The sequence below is a fragment of the Gymnoscopelus microlampas genome (genome assembly GCF_963454915.1).
Source record: "Gymnoscopelus microlampas genome assembly, chromosome: 19".
NCBI lineage: Eukaryota > Metazoa > Chordata > Actinopteri > Myctophiformes > Myctophidae > Gymnoscopelus > Gymnoscopelus microlampas.
The window spans coordinates 16,427,443-16,442,261 of NC_139956.1; the positions used below are offsets into that span (position 1 = coordinate 16,427,443).

Here is a 14,819-nt window from a genome sequence, read left to right on the forward strand (position 1 = left end):
AAAATAGACTATCTACAAGCTCAAAATCAAGCAAAAATTGTGAGATTGAAGATCTGTCATTTCCACTTAATGTTTTGCCTATTATGACATGCCCAGAGGGACGATAGGGTTTATGTGGTAAAGGAAGTTTAAAGATACAGTGTAGAGACATATCTATTACTGACACATGATCTGTAAGAATCGTGACAACACTTTGAAGTCATATTGCCCACAGCTAACTTGCAGTGACTCACTTAATAGCAGTGCCATATGGGGCGGCAATGACTCGGGAGGTAGAGCGGTTGTCTGGAAATCGAAATGTTGCCGGTTCGATCCCCACACGCAAGGTTGGCGCCTTACATGGCTGCCTCTGCCATCGGGGTGTGAATGGAATTCACACATTCATTTTTAACCACGTTCAGCACTGTCAAAGAGAAAGTAGATATTTACATGAGATAGATTTTTGAGTTGGCTGTTCAAATTGTCATGTCATAGTTACAAAAAAATATATTTCAAGTGGATGGCTGAGTCCACAGCACAACTATAAAATGAGTGAAAGGCCCTTTAACCAGGATTTAAACCCGGGTGCCCTGTGCAGCTACTGTTGAGCTATAAGCCCATTTGGTTAGAGGATAAATTGGGCTTTGAGCTCCATGCAATACCACGTGTCAAACAGTAGTGGTCCTACCCGACCACAGGATATAAATGTCTCAATAGAACAGGAGGTAGACCAACTACAACCACCATAATTGTGTTAGTTAAATTGTATTATCATACCGTAATATAAAGACTGATCAAAATATAAATTTATCTACTAGAAATAGTTATGGATTGCAGGTTCAATGTACCTTTTTCTTTGACTTTTTCCCCAGTCATCATGTTCCAACCTTCATGAACCTTCATGTGCTCAAACAAAACAATCGAAAAATTAATGATCAGTTATCTGGCTTGTATCCCCATACATATAATATGTCAACGCTACATCTTAATATGTCAACTGAAAACATTTCTTCAGTCTTACTGCAGTGAGAGAATTGCTGTCTTCATCCTTTTTACATACAGTGATATGCATAATGATGAACACGTTTTTAACAATGATGGGCTAACGTGCCAACATGTTAATGTGGATAAGGTCTACTGACCATGGCCTTGTAGTTCACTGTATGCGCGTGGCAGTGCTGTGAGCTGAGCTGTGATTGGTCTATTTCTGTGGGGACAGAGATACAGAGACAGACAGACAATCCCATTTCTAAAAAGTAAAGCCCCCATAACGCCACCCCATAAAAACAAAGCTCACCGTAAAAAACAACATTCAGACAGTACTAAAAATCTTTTGCATTATTTGGTTTATTTCCCCAAGGCTGGTACAGACAGTTAAGACTAGAATCACATTGTACAATGTAAACAACGAACAATATCTATCTGTAACAATAAATAATATATCATACACTGGGTTTGAAATGACTTACAGGCATTAAAAACACTCAAACAGACAGTAGCTGTATTTCTGATGTTTTTTTACAGTATCATACAACAGCACACGTATACAGAGAAGCCCAGAGGAGCGCTTGTTTTACGCTTTGATCCAAGATCGTCCCCCGCTCCAGCATATAACAAACTTAAATTAAGTACGCCTCAGTACTTCCAGTTAATAGTTGGAAGGCTTTTCAGAGGGTGGTGTGAAATGTCCACCAACTGTAGCGTTTTTTCGGACAACCATGGTGAAAATGTTATTGCATAAGGCAGTGGTTCTCAAAACAGGATCCAGGGACCCTCAGGGTTCATTGAGGGGGTTCCAAATGGACCCTTATATGTCTGTAAGTCTGAGTGTACAAAACTACAAATGGAAACAAATGTCAATTTGGTTCCATTTGTACACTCTCTAGAGTAGTTGTGAGGGTCCTTGAAATGTAAAAGTTTGAGAACGACTGGCATAAGGCATTAAAATCACATCCAATAAATGTTTCCCCTCGGGATTTTGCAGTGTAGGGTTTCTGAACGTATTCCTGTAGCTTTCAGTTTGCTTCCAGTTAGGCTAATGCATCCACAGCGTCACTCAGCAAGGGGAGAAACAGAGTACCAGTCACCATTGTTGAGAAAGCATTTTAATGCAGGTGTTAGCCTAACTCGCATTTCATTTATCCTACTTATGTGTTGATAAGGCATGCAGGGAACTAAGTACAGAGCTAGCTCTGTGGTTCAATGGCTTTGTGATGAGAACATTTTGTAAGTATATCAAAAGTTTCAATAAAAAATGATATATAAGGGGGGTCACTAGCCAAGCCTGATCATTACTGTCCATGTATGCCACATGTATGTCTGAGCAAAATACCTATGATTCTCCTACATAAAAGCATTAGGAATGAATGCCCCTCGTTTGAAGGTGGTAAACATTAAGTTTATCGGCAGTGCATTGAATCATTAAGAAGTTTGACACAAAGCAACGGTAGCTACACACACAGCTGGCACTAACGGGCTAAAAAGGTGGTCCGTATTAAAAGGGACAACCCGCCTCAAGAACATTGGTGGCTGTTATTGCTTTTCATCTTGCCATTTTCTTTTCCTCAGTTTGTGCATCCTATTCTGCTGACGTGGTTTTTCCATATAAAGGTGAAGAGGGGTGTAACATTTGCATTAGCCACTAATGCATTAGTCAAACTTGCACGTTGTCAGCGGAATGCTGACACACCCACTTAAGTAACGCCACATCCATGGCGGCTTACAATACTTGGGAAACTCAGCATAGGTGGGAGATATAGTTAGCACCTGCATAGAACTTAAGAGAAAACATGGCGCAAAGTAGCTGTCGGCCGAGTGCACCAGTTTACCACCTTCACACCGTTGGGACTGTTATGACATGCCCAGAACAGGGAGGACGCCAGGGTTCATGTGGTCAAACGATCGGCATGACGTTAGCAACAAGGAAAACAGAAAAGCTGACTTATCCTTTAAGTTATTATTGAACCACAGCTAACAACACTGGTGACTTAAAGCTGCGTTACGCAACTTTCCTGCTCTACCCCGGATTTGAACCCGGGTCTCCTGCGCAAGCGCTGACATTCTTACCACTGAGCTAATAGAGCCTGCCTGCTTGCTCAGGGGAGAAACAGAATTTTGACCTTCACGTCAAAATTCTATAGAATATCAGGGAGACCAAATACAACCACACCAATAAGCTATATTGTAAGTTATAGTGTACTCTATCATACAGATTGGACAACATAACATTTTATTCAAAAAGAAAGTTACATAATACAGCTTTAACCTCAATAAAGCCAAGGAAAACCCTGATACATATACACTAACCCACATTAATACTGTACATTCACTCATTTCACAACTCACACATTCATTACGTTGTAGGTACCATGCCCGTACAAGCACTCCCTACCAGTCACAAAACAACGTAGACAAACATAACCGCGTAATTTTAAATATGTCACCACTGGACAGAGTTTTCATATTTTACAGTATTTACAAAATAATTCCCTGTACAACATCTTACAAGAGAAAGGTACCATTGGATGTTTGTGTGTGTGTGTGTGTGTGTGTGTGTGTGTGTGTGTGTGTGTGTGTGTGTGTGTGTGTGTGTAGTCTACAAGCTCAACGCGTTGTGACGCGTTGAGCTTGTAGATCTGCCATTTCCACAGTTGTTGAAAATGTATGAACATTTCAACATGGAAACGATTTGACGTTTATGCAAAATAATTGCGATTCGGCGATTCACTGAGGTGACAGAATGGTCAGCTACCTGTCATATCACCCTAGGGCCCTATCAGATAGAGGGTTTCTTCCTGCATAAAGAATGCAGCTGCCCGGGTCTTTTCCCGAGCTTTGTTGATGAACATACAGCCGTGTCAGCAATAAATACAACAGTATTCTCATTATAATGTCTATTGTGTACAGTCAACCTGCTCAGTGTTTGTGGTACTTTATCTTTAATAACATACACTGTCTGTACTCTGTAGTAATCCAGAGCGAATCCAGCTCTGCAGGGGACAAAGAAGAAGACTTTCCTTACTCCCTGATGACAAGCGTAGAGCACTGGTTCTCAACTTGGGCTCCGGGGACCACCCGGGGTCCAAATGGACCCTTATGGTGAGAGTTAAGTTAACTCTGTGGATTTTACTGAGTAGATTGTGGTCCCAGAGATTACATTTGAATCAATGTGGGCCTGTGACCTATTGCATCAAATCTGGGGGGTCCTTGAAATGAGAAAGGTTGAGAATGGCGGGTCTAGAGGAGTTGCTAAACGACAGCTCCATGGTTTCTAGTCAGCTAGCACTGCCTTTATGTCTGGGATCCAACCAGTGAAGGACAAAATAAAAGTGTGAGCTGGTATCCATGATCTAGTACAGTGTTTCCCAAACATGATCTACATTAAGTTGGGGTCCTGGGAAGACACTCATTTTCTCTTTGACCTGAAACAGTTTGAAACCCACTGGTCTAGAGGCTTGACCATGGATTCTCAACTAAAGCAGCCAGCTGCCGTATGTATTTAGTTACAAGTTTATGGGAGTGATTACGGGGTCTTGATCAACTCCCAACTTTGCGGTTCATTCATGACGTATACAGACTTTACCGTCCCATCTTTAAGAAATTGCAATTTAAAATGTCCCCAAAAATGTTATCTTGAGTTTACACTCAAAGATCTCTCTCGCTCTCATAAAGATTCATTTTAAATAATAACTTTTGATCTTATCTTGATTATAGTTTATAACGTATCAATGTTTTTTATCATAATTAATAAAATGTTAATTGCAATTAAGGTTAATTGCATAAGGTTAAGGTTATTATATGTATGTAATATTTCATAATCATTTTAATAATAATAATCACCTAACTCACCTAGGGCAAATAAAGGCTTGGTATGTGATAATTATGTATATTTATGTGTGCAATATGTCTGTAATATACTGTATAATGGAAATATAATGGCAAGAACTGTATACAATATATACAGTTACAGCTGTAGTTTCTGAGTTTGTGTGTGTGTGTGTGTGTGTGTGTGCGTGTGCGTGTGCGTGTGCGTGTGCGTGTGCGTGTGCGCGTGTGTGTGTGTGTGTGTGTGTTCTTCAGACCTCCACAGCAGTGTCTGAGCCCAGACCCTGAGCCTGCAGAGCTTCTTCTCTCTTCATCTTGGGCTTCTCTGTCCGTGTGTGCCACACCAACACCTACACACACACACAAGCAAAATTATTTATTATGGCTAAGAATAATAAGAATTAATTAAATATATAAGTTCAAATGATAGCAGTAGTTGTAATAAATATTATTCGCTTCAGTGCTGGAGTAGGAGACAATTTGATTTTTCCTAATGATATCATTATATAGACAGTGTCATACATGCAATTCAAACCAATGGCCTCTAGCCCTTACTTCTGAACATTACATTCTGCACAGCAAAAGCTTTTTTGATCAAACTGTTTCCTTGTTTTTCCTAAACTATTTGTTGCCAATTGCCACAATGTGTTAAGTCCCTGTCACTGCTGACCCCTAGTGTCTGGGAAGGGTGTAGACAACCACCTCTACTCCAACAAGCAAGCAAATGCCAATACTCAAATTCTGTTATCCGTCCTCCATTATGGCAGTGTTATGGCGAAATTGATGACCTGATGAAATATGTGACCATATTGTGGACATCACATAATCACTCTCCCACTAGTCACATTGTTAGTGTTATTTTTTTCTGTATTTTTGTGTTGATATTTGAACTGTTTGGTTGCTACTATATATGTCTATGAATTGAATACTAAGGACCCCGATGGAAACAAGACCACAAGTACTTTTTTGGATGGACCTTTAGACAAAGTATTATAAATGTAATTGTGCCGTTAAATTTTTTTTGCCTAATAAAATATTCAATCAATCATCAAAACATATTTCAGCAGGTCACCAATTTCACCGTAACACACGGGCATGCTGGAGGACGGAGGAGGCAGAAATGTGGGTATTTGAATTTGGCTATGGAGTTGCCAGCTGCTTCTTTTCACCTGATAGGGTGGAGTTTCACCGGGGAGGACATAACACGCACGGAGGAAAACACTATGCTCCCCAGTTACACTCCGGGCTGAACAGGCACCCAAACCAACCTGCAGGAGTAGCAAGTGCAGAGACAAAATAACACCCTGCCCTGCCTAGCCTCGTTCCCAGCCTCATCTGCGAAGAGAAGAGCCTGGTCACGACCTAAAGCAGAGAGTGTCTATAGGGCACGACTTCCATCGTACGTGTTTCCCCCGGAACGATCTTTTTCAACAAATCACAGTCATTTCATTCACAGAGAATGTAAACAGATTTGTAAAGCATCAACGTCATTTCCTTGGGCGGTACTTCCGCCAAATTCAACCACTTCCGGTTGTCACTTCCTAGGCAACCAACAGCCCAGGTCTTGTCCAGCGTGTGCCCTGCCAGCTCACGTCATCCAAGTGGGACAGTGGGAGTGGCACACGACCGAGAAAGACAAGTCTACAAGACATGAAGTGAATGAGAAGACCTTTGACATGGTGACCGATCGACCTGTTATGGGTGTGTTGGACAGCTGAGGCTTGGTGATATGTGGCAAGAAGAAGATTGTGAACATGACGTGTTTTATCAGAAATATCCTCCCTGCTTGACTTTTACCACAGAAAGTTTAACCAGCTCATTGTTTACATCTCCAGCCCTAACTGTCCGTTCTTTTGCAGACACCCTGCTTTGACCCAGGCCTTCTCTCTCTCTCTCTCTCTCTCTCCTAACCTTGGTGCAGTTGTCTGCCTTGGGCTCCAGTTCGTCCATGGTAACAAGACCCTGAAGGAAGCTACTTTCCAGGAAGCCCATTGGAGCGTCTCCGTCGAAGCAGGCGTCCTGATTGGCCAGGACCAGTTTGAGGGAGACGGCGAAGCCGGCCATGTCCATGGGGAACGGACGGCTGGGACGCCAGCCAGTGTGGAAGCGAACAACCTGGGGAAGAACAGAGGACGGCCACAAATAAATATCATATTAAATATTATTATATTATTTCGAAAGTTTCCGAGTTGAAAAGAGAATCAGGATCAGACAAAGAAATCTGGCATCGGTCGTGCTCTCATACCAGCTGTGTGGTTGCAGCTAATAATACAATTGTACAGAGACGTGTCATTGAAACACCAGTGTGGACAGAACAGAAGCACGGTTCTGTAAATAAATAGGACAAACGAGGACAGCGAAGGTACCAACCTTTCCTCCTTCAACCACAGGCCTCTCGTACCTCATCCCTCCAACCAGGCCCACCGGCCATACTGACACACGCTGGGTACCCCGCATCTAGGAGGAGAAGGGAGGAGGAGGAGAGGAGAATGACAGGAAAACCAGAGTGGAAAGAGGGATTAGGATTATTGATCAATCAACGATGTTCCTGCTTACTAAGAAAGTAGTAAGTAAGTACTTGCTTATTCATAGCACATTAAACCATTTCTTAATAACCACTTAATCCCTATATACTTAATTGACCAGGGTCCCACAGGGGTCTATACTGGGCCCCATCCTTTTTTCCCTCTACAACAAATTTCTTAATAGACGAAATAGACAATTTACAACCTCCCAACGCGACGCATATTTTCTGCCAAATGTTCCCCGATTATGAGATGCCCAGAATATAATACAAGTGGTTAACACACACACACACACACACACACACACACACACACACACACGCACACGCACACGCACACACACACACACACACACACACACACACACACACACACACACACGTGCACACACCTCTTCAAAGAGCTGCAGACTGTACGTGTTGTCGTCATCTGCAAAGTAAACCACAGCCTGCTGGTCCCCCGCTCCCTGCTGGGCCCTCCTGTCGTCTCTGAGCCACCGTAGACCCTCGTTCCTCTGCTCCGCTCCGCGAGGCTTCAGCCAGCTGGGGTCTCCCTGAGGGGGGCACAGACACACAGCATTCAGAGTCAACATGCCATTTATTCTCGATAAGAGCATTGAGGTTTACCCTCATTTGCAATGCTGTTGAGATTACACACACACAAAAATGTATTAATTAACAATTAAGACACATACAGATATAAAACACAAAAACAACAAATAAGACCAAAACAGAAAACTAGTTAAGTTAAAAACAGTTTCATAGAGGTGAAACATCAGTAATATCGGTGAAACATGAGCAACCAGTGGTCTAGGACTCACGGGATCAGCATCAGACCCAAACATCCTCTACCGTTTCCACCCACCTCTTGCAGTTTGCGGTCTTTGGGCGTGGCGATGTGGAGGTGTGTGTAGGTCACGCCGCTCTTGGCCAGGAAGTCGGTCACCAGAGGGGTCTTGTGAGGGGAGTCCTCCACCAGGATCCAGTGGAGCTGAGGGACGTGCATGAACGTCTGGGACAGACGAGTCAACTCCGCCTTCTGCACGAACCTGGACACAGACCCACGGAGCAAGTCCATCAGTGTGTGTGTGTGTGTGTGTGTGTGTGTGTGTGTGTGTGTGTGTGTGTGAGAGACGGACAGACTAAAGCCTGATTCATGCTTTGTCATATTGTACTGCTGTATTTAACCATAGGCAATCAGCTAAAATGAACTCCAACTGGTAAATGCTTCTGTCCTTTACTGTATGTGAATGTTGAACGTACTCAGTCTATGAGCGTACTCCGCCGCCTCGTGCTTAACTGTTCTTAAAGGTAGGGTAAGTGATATTTTTTGGTTAAAACAAAAAGTATTTTGTTAAAAGGTTAAAATACTATATTCTGATAGTAATCATTGCTATAGAGTGTTTGTTCAGTAACAGGAGTCTCCCCGTCTCTCCAGCTCTTCAATAAACAGTAGTCCGGTAGGTGTCACAATCTCAGCCAATCAGGAGAAAGTACCCATTTTAAGCTTCATTTTTATAGTGTTCCAGTTAAAATTTTGCCTGCTCATTTCTTAGTGTCATCACTTCCAATTTCACTTGTTTAATCTATATCCTGATTGAGTTCTCTATCCTGATTGGATAAAATTGGAAATGAAACTGAAACTGAAACGAAAATGCATTTTCTGTTTTATAAAGAGCTGGAGAGACAAGGAGACTCCTTTTACTGAGCAAACACTCTATAGCAACGAGTACTATCAGAATATAGAGCTATTTAACACTTATTTTAACCAAAGAAAATCACTTACCCTACCTTTAAGTTTCACTTCTCACCAAAAGACCATTATAGAATGGAAGACAGTGATGTTATTAACTAAAGAATAATTATTGCGTTCATGATAAGCTTAGATTGTATATCACACACCATATGTGTACATCTGTAGCTTTCACCAGCAAATCAGATATCGGCCAAAATTTCAATATCGTGGATTCTAGTTATTAAACAGAGGCTTGGCTTTACAGAGGTTACTTGAGGACAGGAGGAGATGAAATTGTTAACTAGGTCAATTAAGGTGAACAGATATTCTACGTTGATGAGAAAGTCTAGGAACATTACTATGACTCCATGTGTAGGTGTGTTTTAAGGTTTAGAGAAACCTGAATGCCTGCAACATTCCCTAAATACCTCTTTAGGTGCCAAGAAATGTAACATGAAATTAAAAAAGCCAGCACTCTGTAATGTCCTTTCGAAAATGTATTAGCGTCACTGGGACAAGCAATGGACACGTTTCAACTAATCAGCCTTTATCAGTGGTCACTCAGCGTTGTTTTAATATACTGTTTGCCAATGGAACAATGGCAAAAGAAACAGGACAGTCAAAACAGATTCATGAAGATGGACTCAATGTTGAAGGGCATGGCAGGATTTAAAATAATGTAGCTTAAAAGGAAGCTGAATGGAAACAATTTACAGCTTCTGCATCATAAAATATTTACATTAATGTGGATACCTTGAACCTTGGGAGTGTCACTAGTTTGATTCTGTATTATTTTAGTTTCATGCTACAATAAAGATAATTTAAACATAAAAACAGTCTGTTTTTTTACGAGAGAAAACATTAAGAGGAGGAATTATCAGCATGGATATGTATATACTGTATATGTACACATACTCTAATAACAAAACTTGAGGTTTTAGAATTACTGATTTTAAAATGTATTCTAAGGTGTACATTGCAGTACGTTTTATATTTTGTTTGTATAAAATAAACAAAATCCCATTATTCACTGTAGGATAAACTCGTGTTTATCTTCTACGTATAAAGATAAACTAATCTCAACCAATCTTCCTGTGGCCTATAGAGGGTCTCCAGTAACCTACTGGTTACTACTGGTAAACAGACTTGCTGTCTCACACCAAAGACAAAATATTTCACGTTTTCAAAATACAAAAATGGCCACCTACACCATTTCTTTCCTTCTCAGGTTTCCTGCTGCCTCTAACTATGAAAAGATAAGCAAAAACTATATGAAATAAGGTAAGGAGCTGCCTATTCCCTCTTCAAAAGTCAACTCCAGCATACAATGGTTGGTATAAAGATGGTTGACTGTGTAGAGGACAGTGTTCTTTGAGGACAAGAGGAGACCAAATTCTACCAACTAAACTAGGTCAATTAAGGTGAACAGGTATTCTATGTTGATGAGAAAGTCTTGGCACAGTACTGTGATTCCATGTGTAGGTGTGTTTGAAGGTTTACCGACAGAACAATAGCAAAATAAACTGTATGGTCAAAGCAGATTAAAGATGAAGATTAAAGATTAGAGCTTCTGTATGCTCATATTGTTTAGATGTTATTAACCCAGAACTAAGAACCTGACTAAACTATTTCTCTTCTTTTGTTGTTAAATATGTTTATATGCAGTTAATATATAGGTGAATTTTTGAGTGTGTCTATTTTTGTTCATGATTGTTGTGATTACTTCAGAGTCTGCAAACTACAGCTTCGCGAGTTACGATCCTCCCTTACTATCCATATAGACTCCTCACCGCAGACGCAGACACACAAACCTCGACTCGGCCGAAAACTGTACTTAATGTACAAAACACGTTCAATCACACAGGTCAAGCTGAAACAGGCGATCCATTTGGTAGTGATGGCAACGTTCCAAACTCTGTTTGGAATGTTCGTCCTTGTTTTGCCAATTTTCACAGCCCCAGTGGACAGTCAGACGTAACTATTGTGTTTGAGAAACTAATTGGATTTGCCTGCAGTCCAAACAAAGCCAAAAAGCACAGACAGTGAAATTAAAGAGCAGTGCAAGAGTGGAAATCCTTCATGTGTGTATTTGTGCGAATGAATGCCAAAGAGAGAAGGCGAGAATGAGAGAGACTGAATTATTGTAATAATGTGTTTGTGTGTTTGATTTGGGGACAGTGAGTTGTGTGTTTTGGGGGAGAGTTATTTAAGGGTCTGGTCGAATGACACCCCTACCTTGCATACGTTGGGGTGATTACAAAAATGGTGGGCTGGGGAGGTTTGACTGGCTGCTTCTGGGGGGATTTGGTCGTCTCTGCCTTCTTCATTTGCTCCTGGAGACGGTGAACTTCCCCCCGTAGCCGAGAGATGGTACGATCCTTAGGCATGTCGTGCTCTGTGCAGTCGCAGCGCTGACCTGCATCATGGTATTAGAAACAGAACAAAACAGAAAGAGGAGATAAAAACAATAAGACAATAACGGGGAGTTTCTCTCCGTATTCAATTGCAATCTTATTCCTTATTCTATCTATTTATTTTTTTCCCAAAATTTTAGAGTAGACAATTTTTTTACCCCTTTTTCTCCCCAATTTAGTCATTACGCTAATTAATTCCTCCACACACATTTCTGTGTTGTCACCGCTGTCGTATCCGCGGTGGATTCGAACCCACAACCTCTGTGGTGGTTGGCAGTGACTTTACCACTGCGCCACCCGAGCGCTTTCTATTCATTTATTTATTTCATTTATTCAAGTCCACTCCACTTGCCCAGTTAAAGCTGCACTATGAAACTTTCTTCTTCTACCCCGGATTTGAACAAATTTTTTTGACCATTGAGGTAATAGAGGTGGCCTGCTTGCTCAGGGGATAAATTGAATCAGGTCAAAATTTATGTCAGATCCTGTGTGAGACATGACACTATCTAAAAGTCTCTATAGAAGAGCAGGGAGACAAAACACAACCACCCCAATTGTATAAGTTATAACGTATATACTCTACCATACAGATTGGACGACAAAATTACATTGTATTCATAAACAAAAAGTTACATAGTGCCGCTCTAAGTGGAGAGTGGCTTGGGAATTATTATTATCAACTATATTGAGATGCTGTAAATTGTCACTGCAACAATACGGTAAATGGCAGGTAACATGTTTAGATGCATAGAAGGCTGTGTGCTGGCATAAGGCTTGCATAATTGTGTAGCAGTGCTGTCAATGTCACATTAGACACCAAATCAGACTTTTATAGTTTCTTATTCTTAGATTGCTACTAACTAAGTCATTAATCATGTTTCCTGGTTACATTTCTTACATGAAATTTTACTTTAATGGTAATAAAATAAAATAAACTATTGATAAAAAATATACTGAATGATAGGATTTATTGTTCTCAGCTGATGACTACTATGACCTATTTTTTTTATAGTATTTAGTGGCACCACATAGTGGCCACGTAACAGTATTGCAAGATATGCATCTTTCCAGCATGTTGAAAGTCAGTCGTGGAAGCAATATATGCATCTTTGCAAGGGTTTTCTGTTTGATAACATCTTATATCATCATTTTACTTAAAGCAAACTCATCAGTAGGCAAATTTGAAGATTGCTCAAGTCTAGACTCTCAGACTTTGAGGCACGTTTTATGAAGGAACACCACTAAATATGGTGTTTTCAATACCACACCTCTCTTTACATAAATGGGTAAACAAAACTAATAGGCTTCCATTGCATGCAGTTCCAGAGAAGATAGATCCTTTGTGTCCTTCTAATGGAAAATCATTTCCACAGGATTTTTTTCTCACATTATAAAGTGTAGTTCCTACCCTAAATGATGCAGGTCAACGTCACTACAGGTCACCCTCATCTAGAGTGGTCAGATCTGTTCACTTCAAACCCAAATATCACCCATAATGCAACGTAAACGCCTCCTGTTTCATCATTTACAATGTGCAGAGCGATGATGATAGTGTGATGATGATAGCAAAGTCATGGGTGGCAATGGCTCAGGAGGTAAGAGCGGCCACCTGGGGACCTTAAGGTTCCCAATTCAATCCCCGGCTCGTCCTGTCCCAAGTGTCAAAGTGTCCTTGAGCAAGACACTGAACCCCTAACTGCTCCTGACCGGATCCTTGAGGAGTTACGAGTCTGTAACTCAGAGAGTGTGCAAATGGAACCAAATGGGGTTCATTTGGTTCCATTTGCACACCCTCTGAGTTAGGATTTTACAGTGTAGATTGGGGTCCCAGAGGTAGATAATGGTATCAAATGGGGGTCTGTGTCCGAATGCATATCTAACTGGGGTTTCTCTGAAATTAGAACGTTTGAGAATGACCGCTTTAGACAAATAGTGCTGCAAATAGAAGATTTACAAGCTGACAATATACATTTTTGAAATCATTGGATCCAATAATTGATCAGTGTTGATTTTGACGGCAAATTTTGATTTAGTTTTAGTCATACTTTTGAATAGAATTCTATTTAGTTTTAGTCATATGCATAGTAGTGTATATTTGTCTGTCATTTATTGGGTTTAAAATACTCTTAACAGGCCGTGTATTGAACTGTACTCTGCTTGTATTTTCAAACTGTTAATAAAGTATTCACATTCAACACTCCAGCTAGGCCTTGGGTGTGAAGGATCAGTGTGACTGACTTACCCAGCTGCATCAGAGCATAGAGGAGACCCATGAGGGACACCATGAAATACAACACAAACACCGTCTTCAGTTTCAGCTTCATCCTCGTTGCCATGGCACCGTCTGCAACAACAGGCTACAATGGACAAGACAATGTGAAGATATCACACACACACACACACACACACACACACACACACACACACACACACACACACACACACACACCCCCCCAGTGTGTTAACATATCAATGGATTCAACTGTATTGATGTCATTTAGAATACAACAGTTTGTTATTTTATCCCTTTAGTTTGAAATACATTTATTTAACTGTACTGATGTAATTACAATACAGAAACAGTTTGAGATACTGAAATAACTAATTCATCATAGTGAACCAGCATTTGAGATTCTATTTTCTTTTTAGCATTTTAGCTAACATAACTTGGATCATTTTGCACTAAAGCCATTCATCATCTGTGACTAATTATTTGCTACAAGGCTAGGCTAAAGTACAGCATGAATATAAGGTAGCTGCATGTTGGGGACTTAATATCTGCAGAGAGTTATTTTAAAGCCTTTTGATCATATAAAAAGGTCGTTTAAAGGGGACTGTTTTTATAGATGTATTTGATCGATTTTTATATATTTTTTATGTATCCATGATACATATAAAGATATCAAAATCGATCAAATACATCTATGATAGTCTTGATCCAAGGCTACTGGTTTATATGTAAGAGACTAATGTGGCCATCTGATGTCAAGGTAACATTCACATTAGCTGTTTATGGCTAAATGTTTACTTGTCTAATATGTTTTTTTTTACACTTACCGAGGTCTAAATCCTGGAAGACACAAAGGTTCAGACTGAAATGTGACCTGATTAAATTTATGTCATTTTTGATCAGATATGTGTAAAATACAACCCATTCATTCAGCTGGTAGTGGCTATTTAAGACATTTTCGCTGTGTTGCCAGATTTTGAGAGAGAAACAAGCAACTAGGTCTATGAAAACAACCCCAAAGAAGCAACTCTGCTACATGACATGAGCAGATCTACAAGCTCACAATGCGTCGCGTTGTGAGCTTGTTTTTCAAAAACATTCTTGACGAAAATG

General features: G+C 40.5%; 1 protein-coding gene across 1 annotated transcript; it reads right to left on the reverse strand.

The window, feature by feature from the left end:
• Positions 1-3,916: 3,916 nt before the first annotated feature.
• On the reverse strand, positions 3,917-14,668 carry b3gat3 (beta-1,3-glucuronyltransferase 3 (glucuronosyltransferase I)). Its single transcript, XM_084043571.1, has 8 exons — positions 14,534-14,668; positions 13,719-13,833; positions 11,298-11,478; positions 8,193-8,376; positions 7,720-7,881; positions 7,174-7,260; positions 6,715-6,918; positions 3,917-5,153 (listed from the first exon to the last, which is right to left on the reverse strand). Exons 2-8 carry the CDS (start codon positions 13,810-13,812, stop codon positions 5,055-5,057), a joined length of 1,011 nt encoding a protein of 336 aa, XP_083899697.1. The 5' UTR covers positions 13,813-13,833; positions 14,534-14,668; the 3' UTR covers positions 3,917-5,054.
• Between the last annotated feature and the right edge of the window lie 151 nt (positions 14,669-14,819).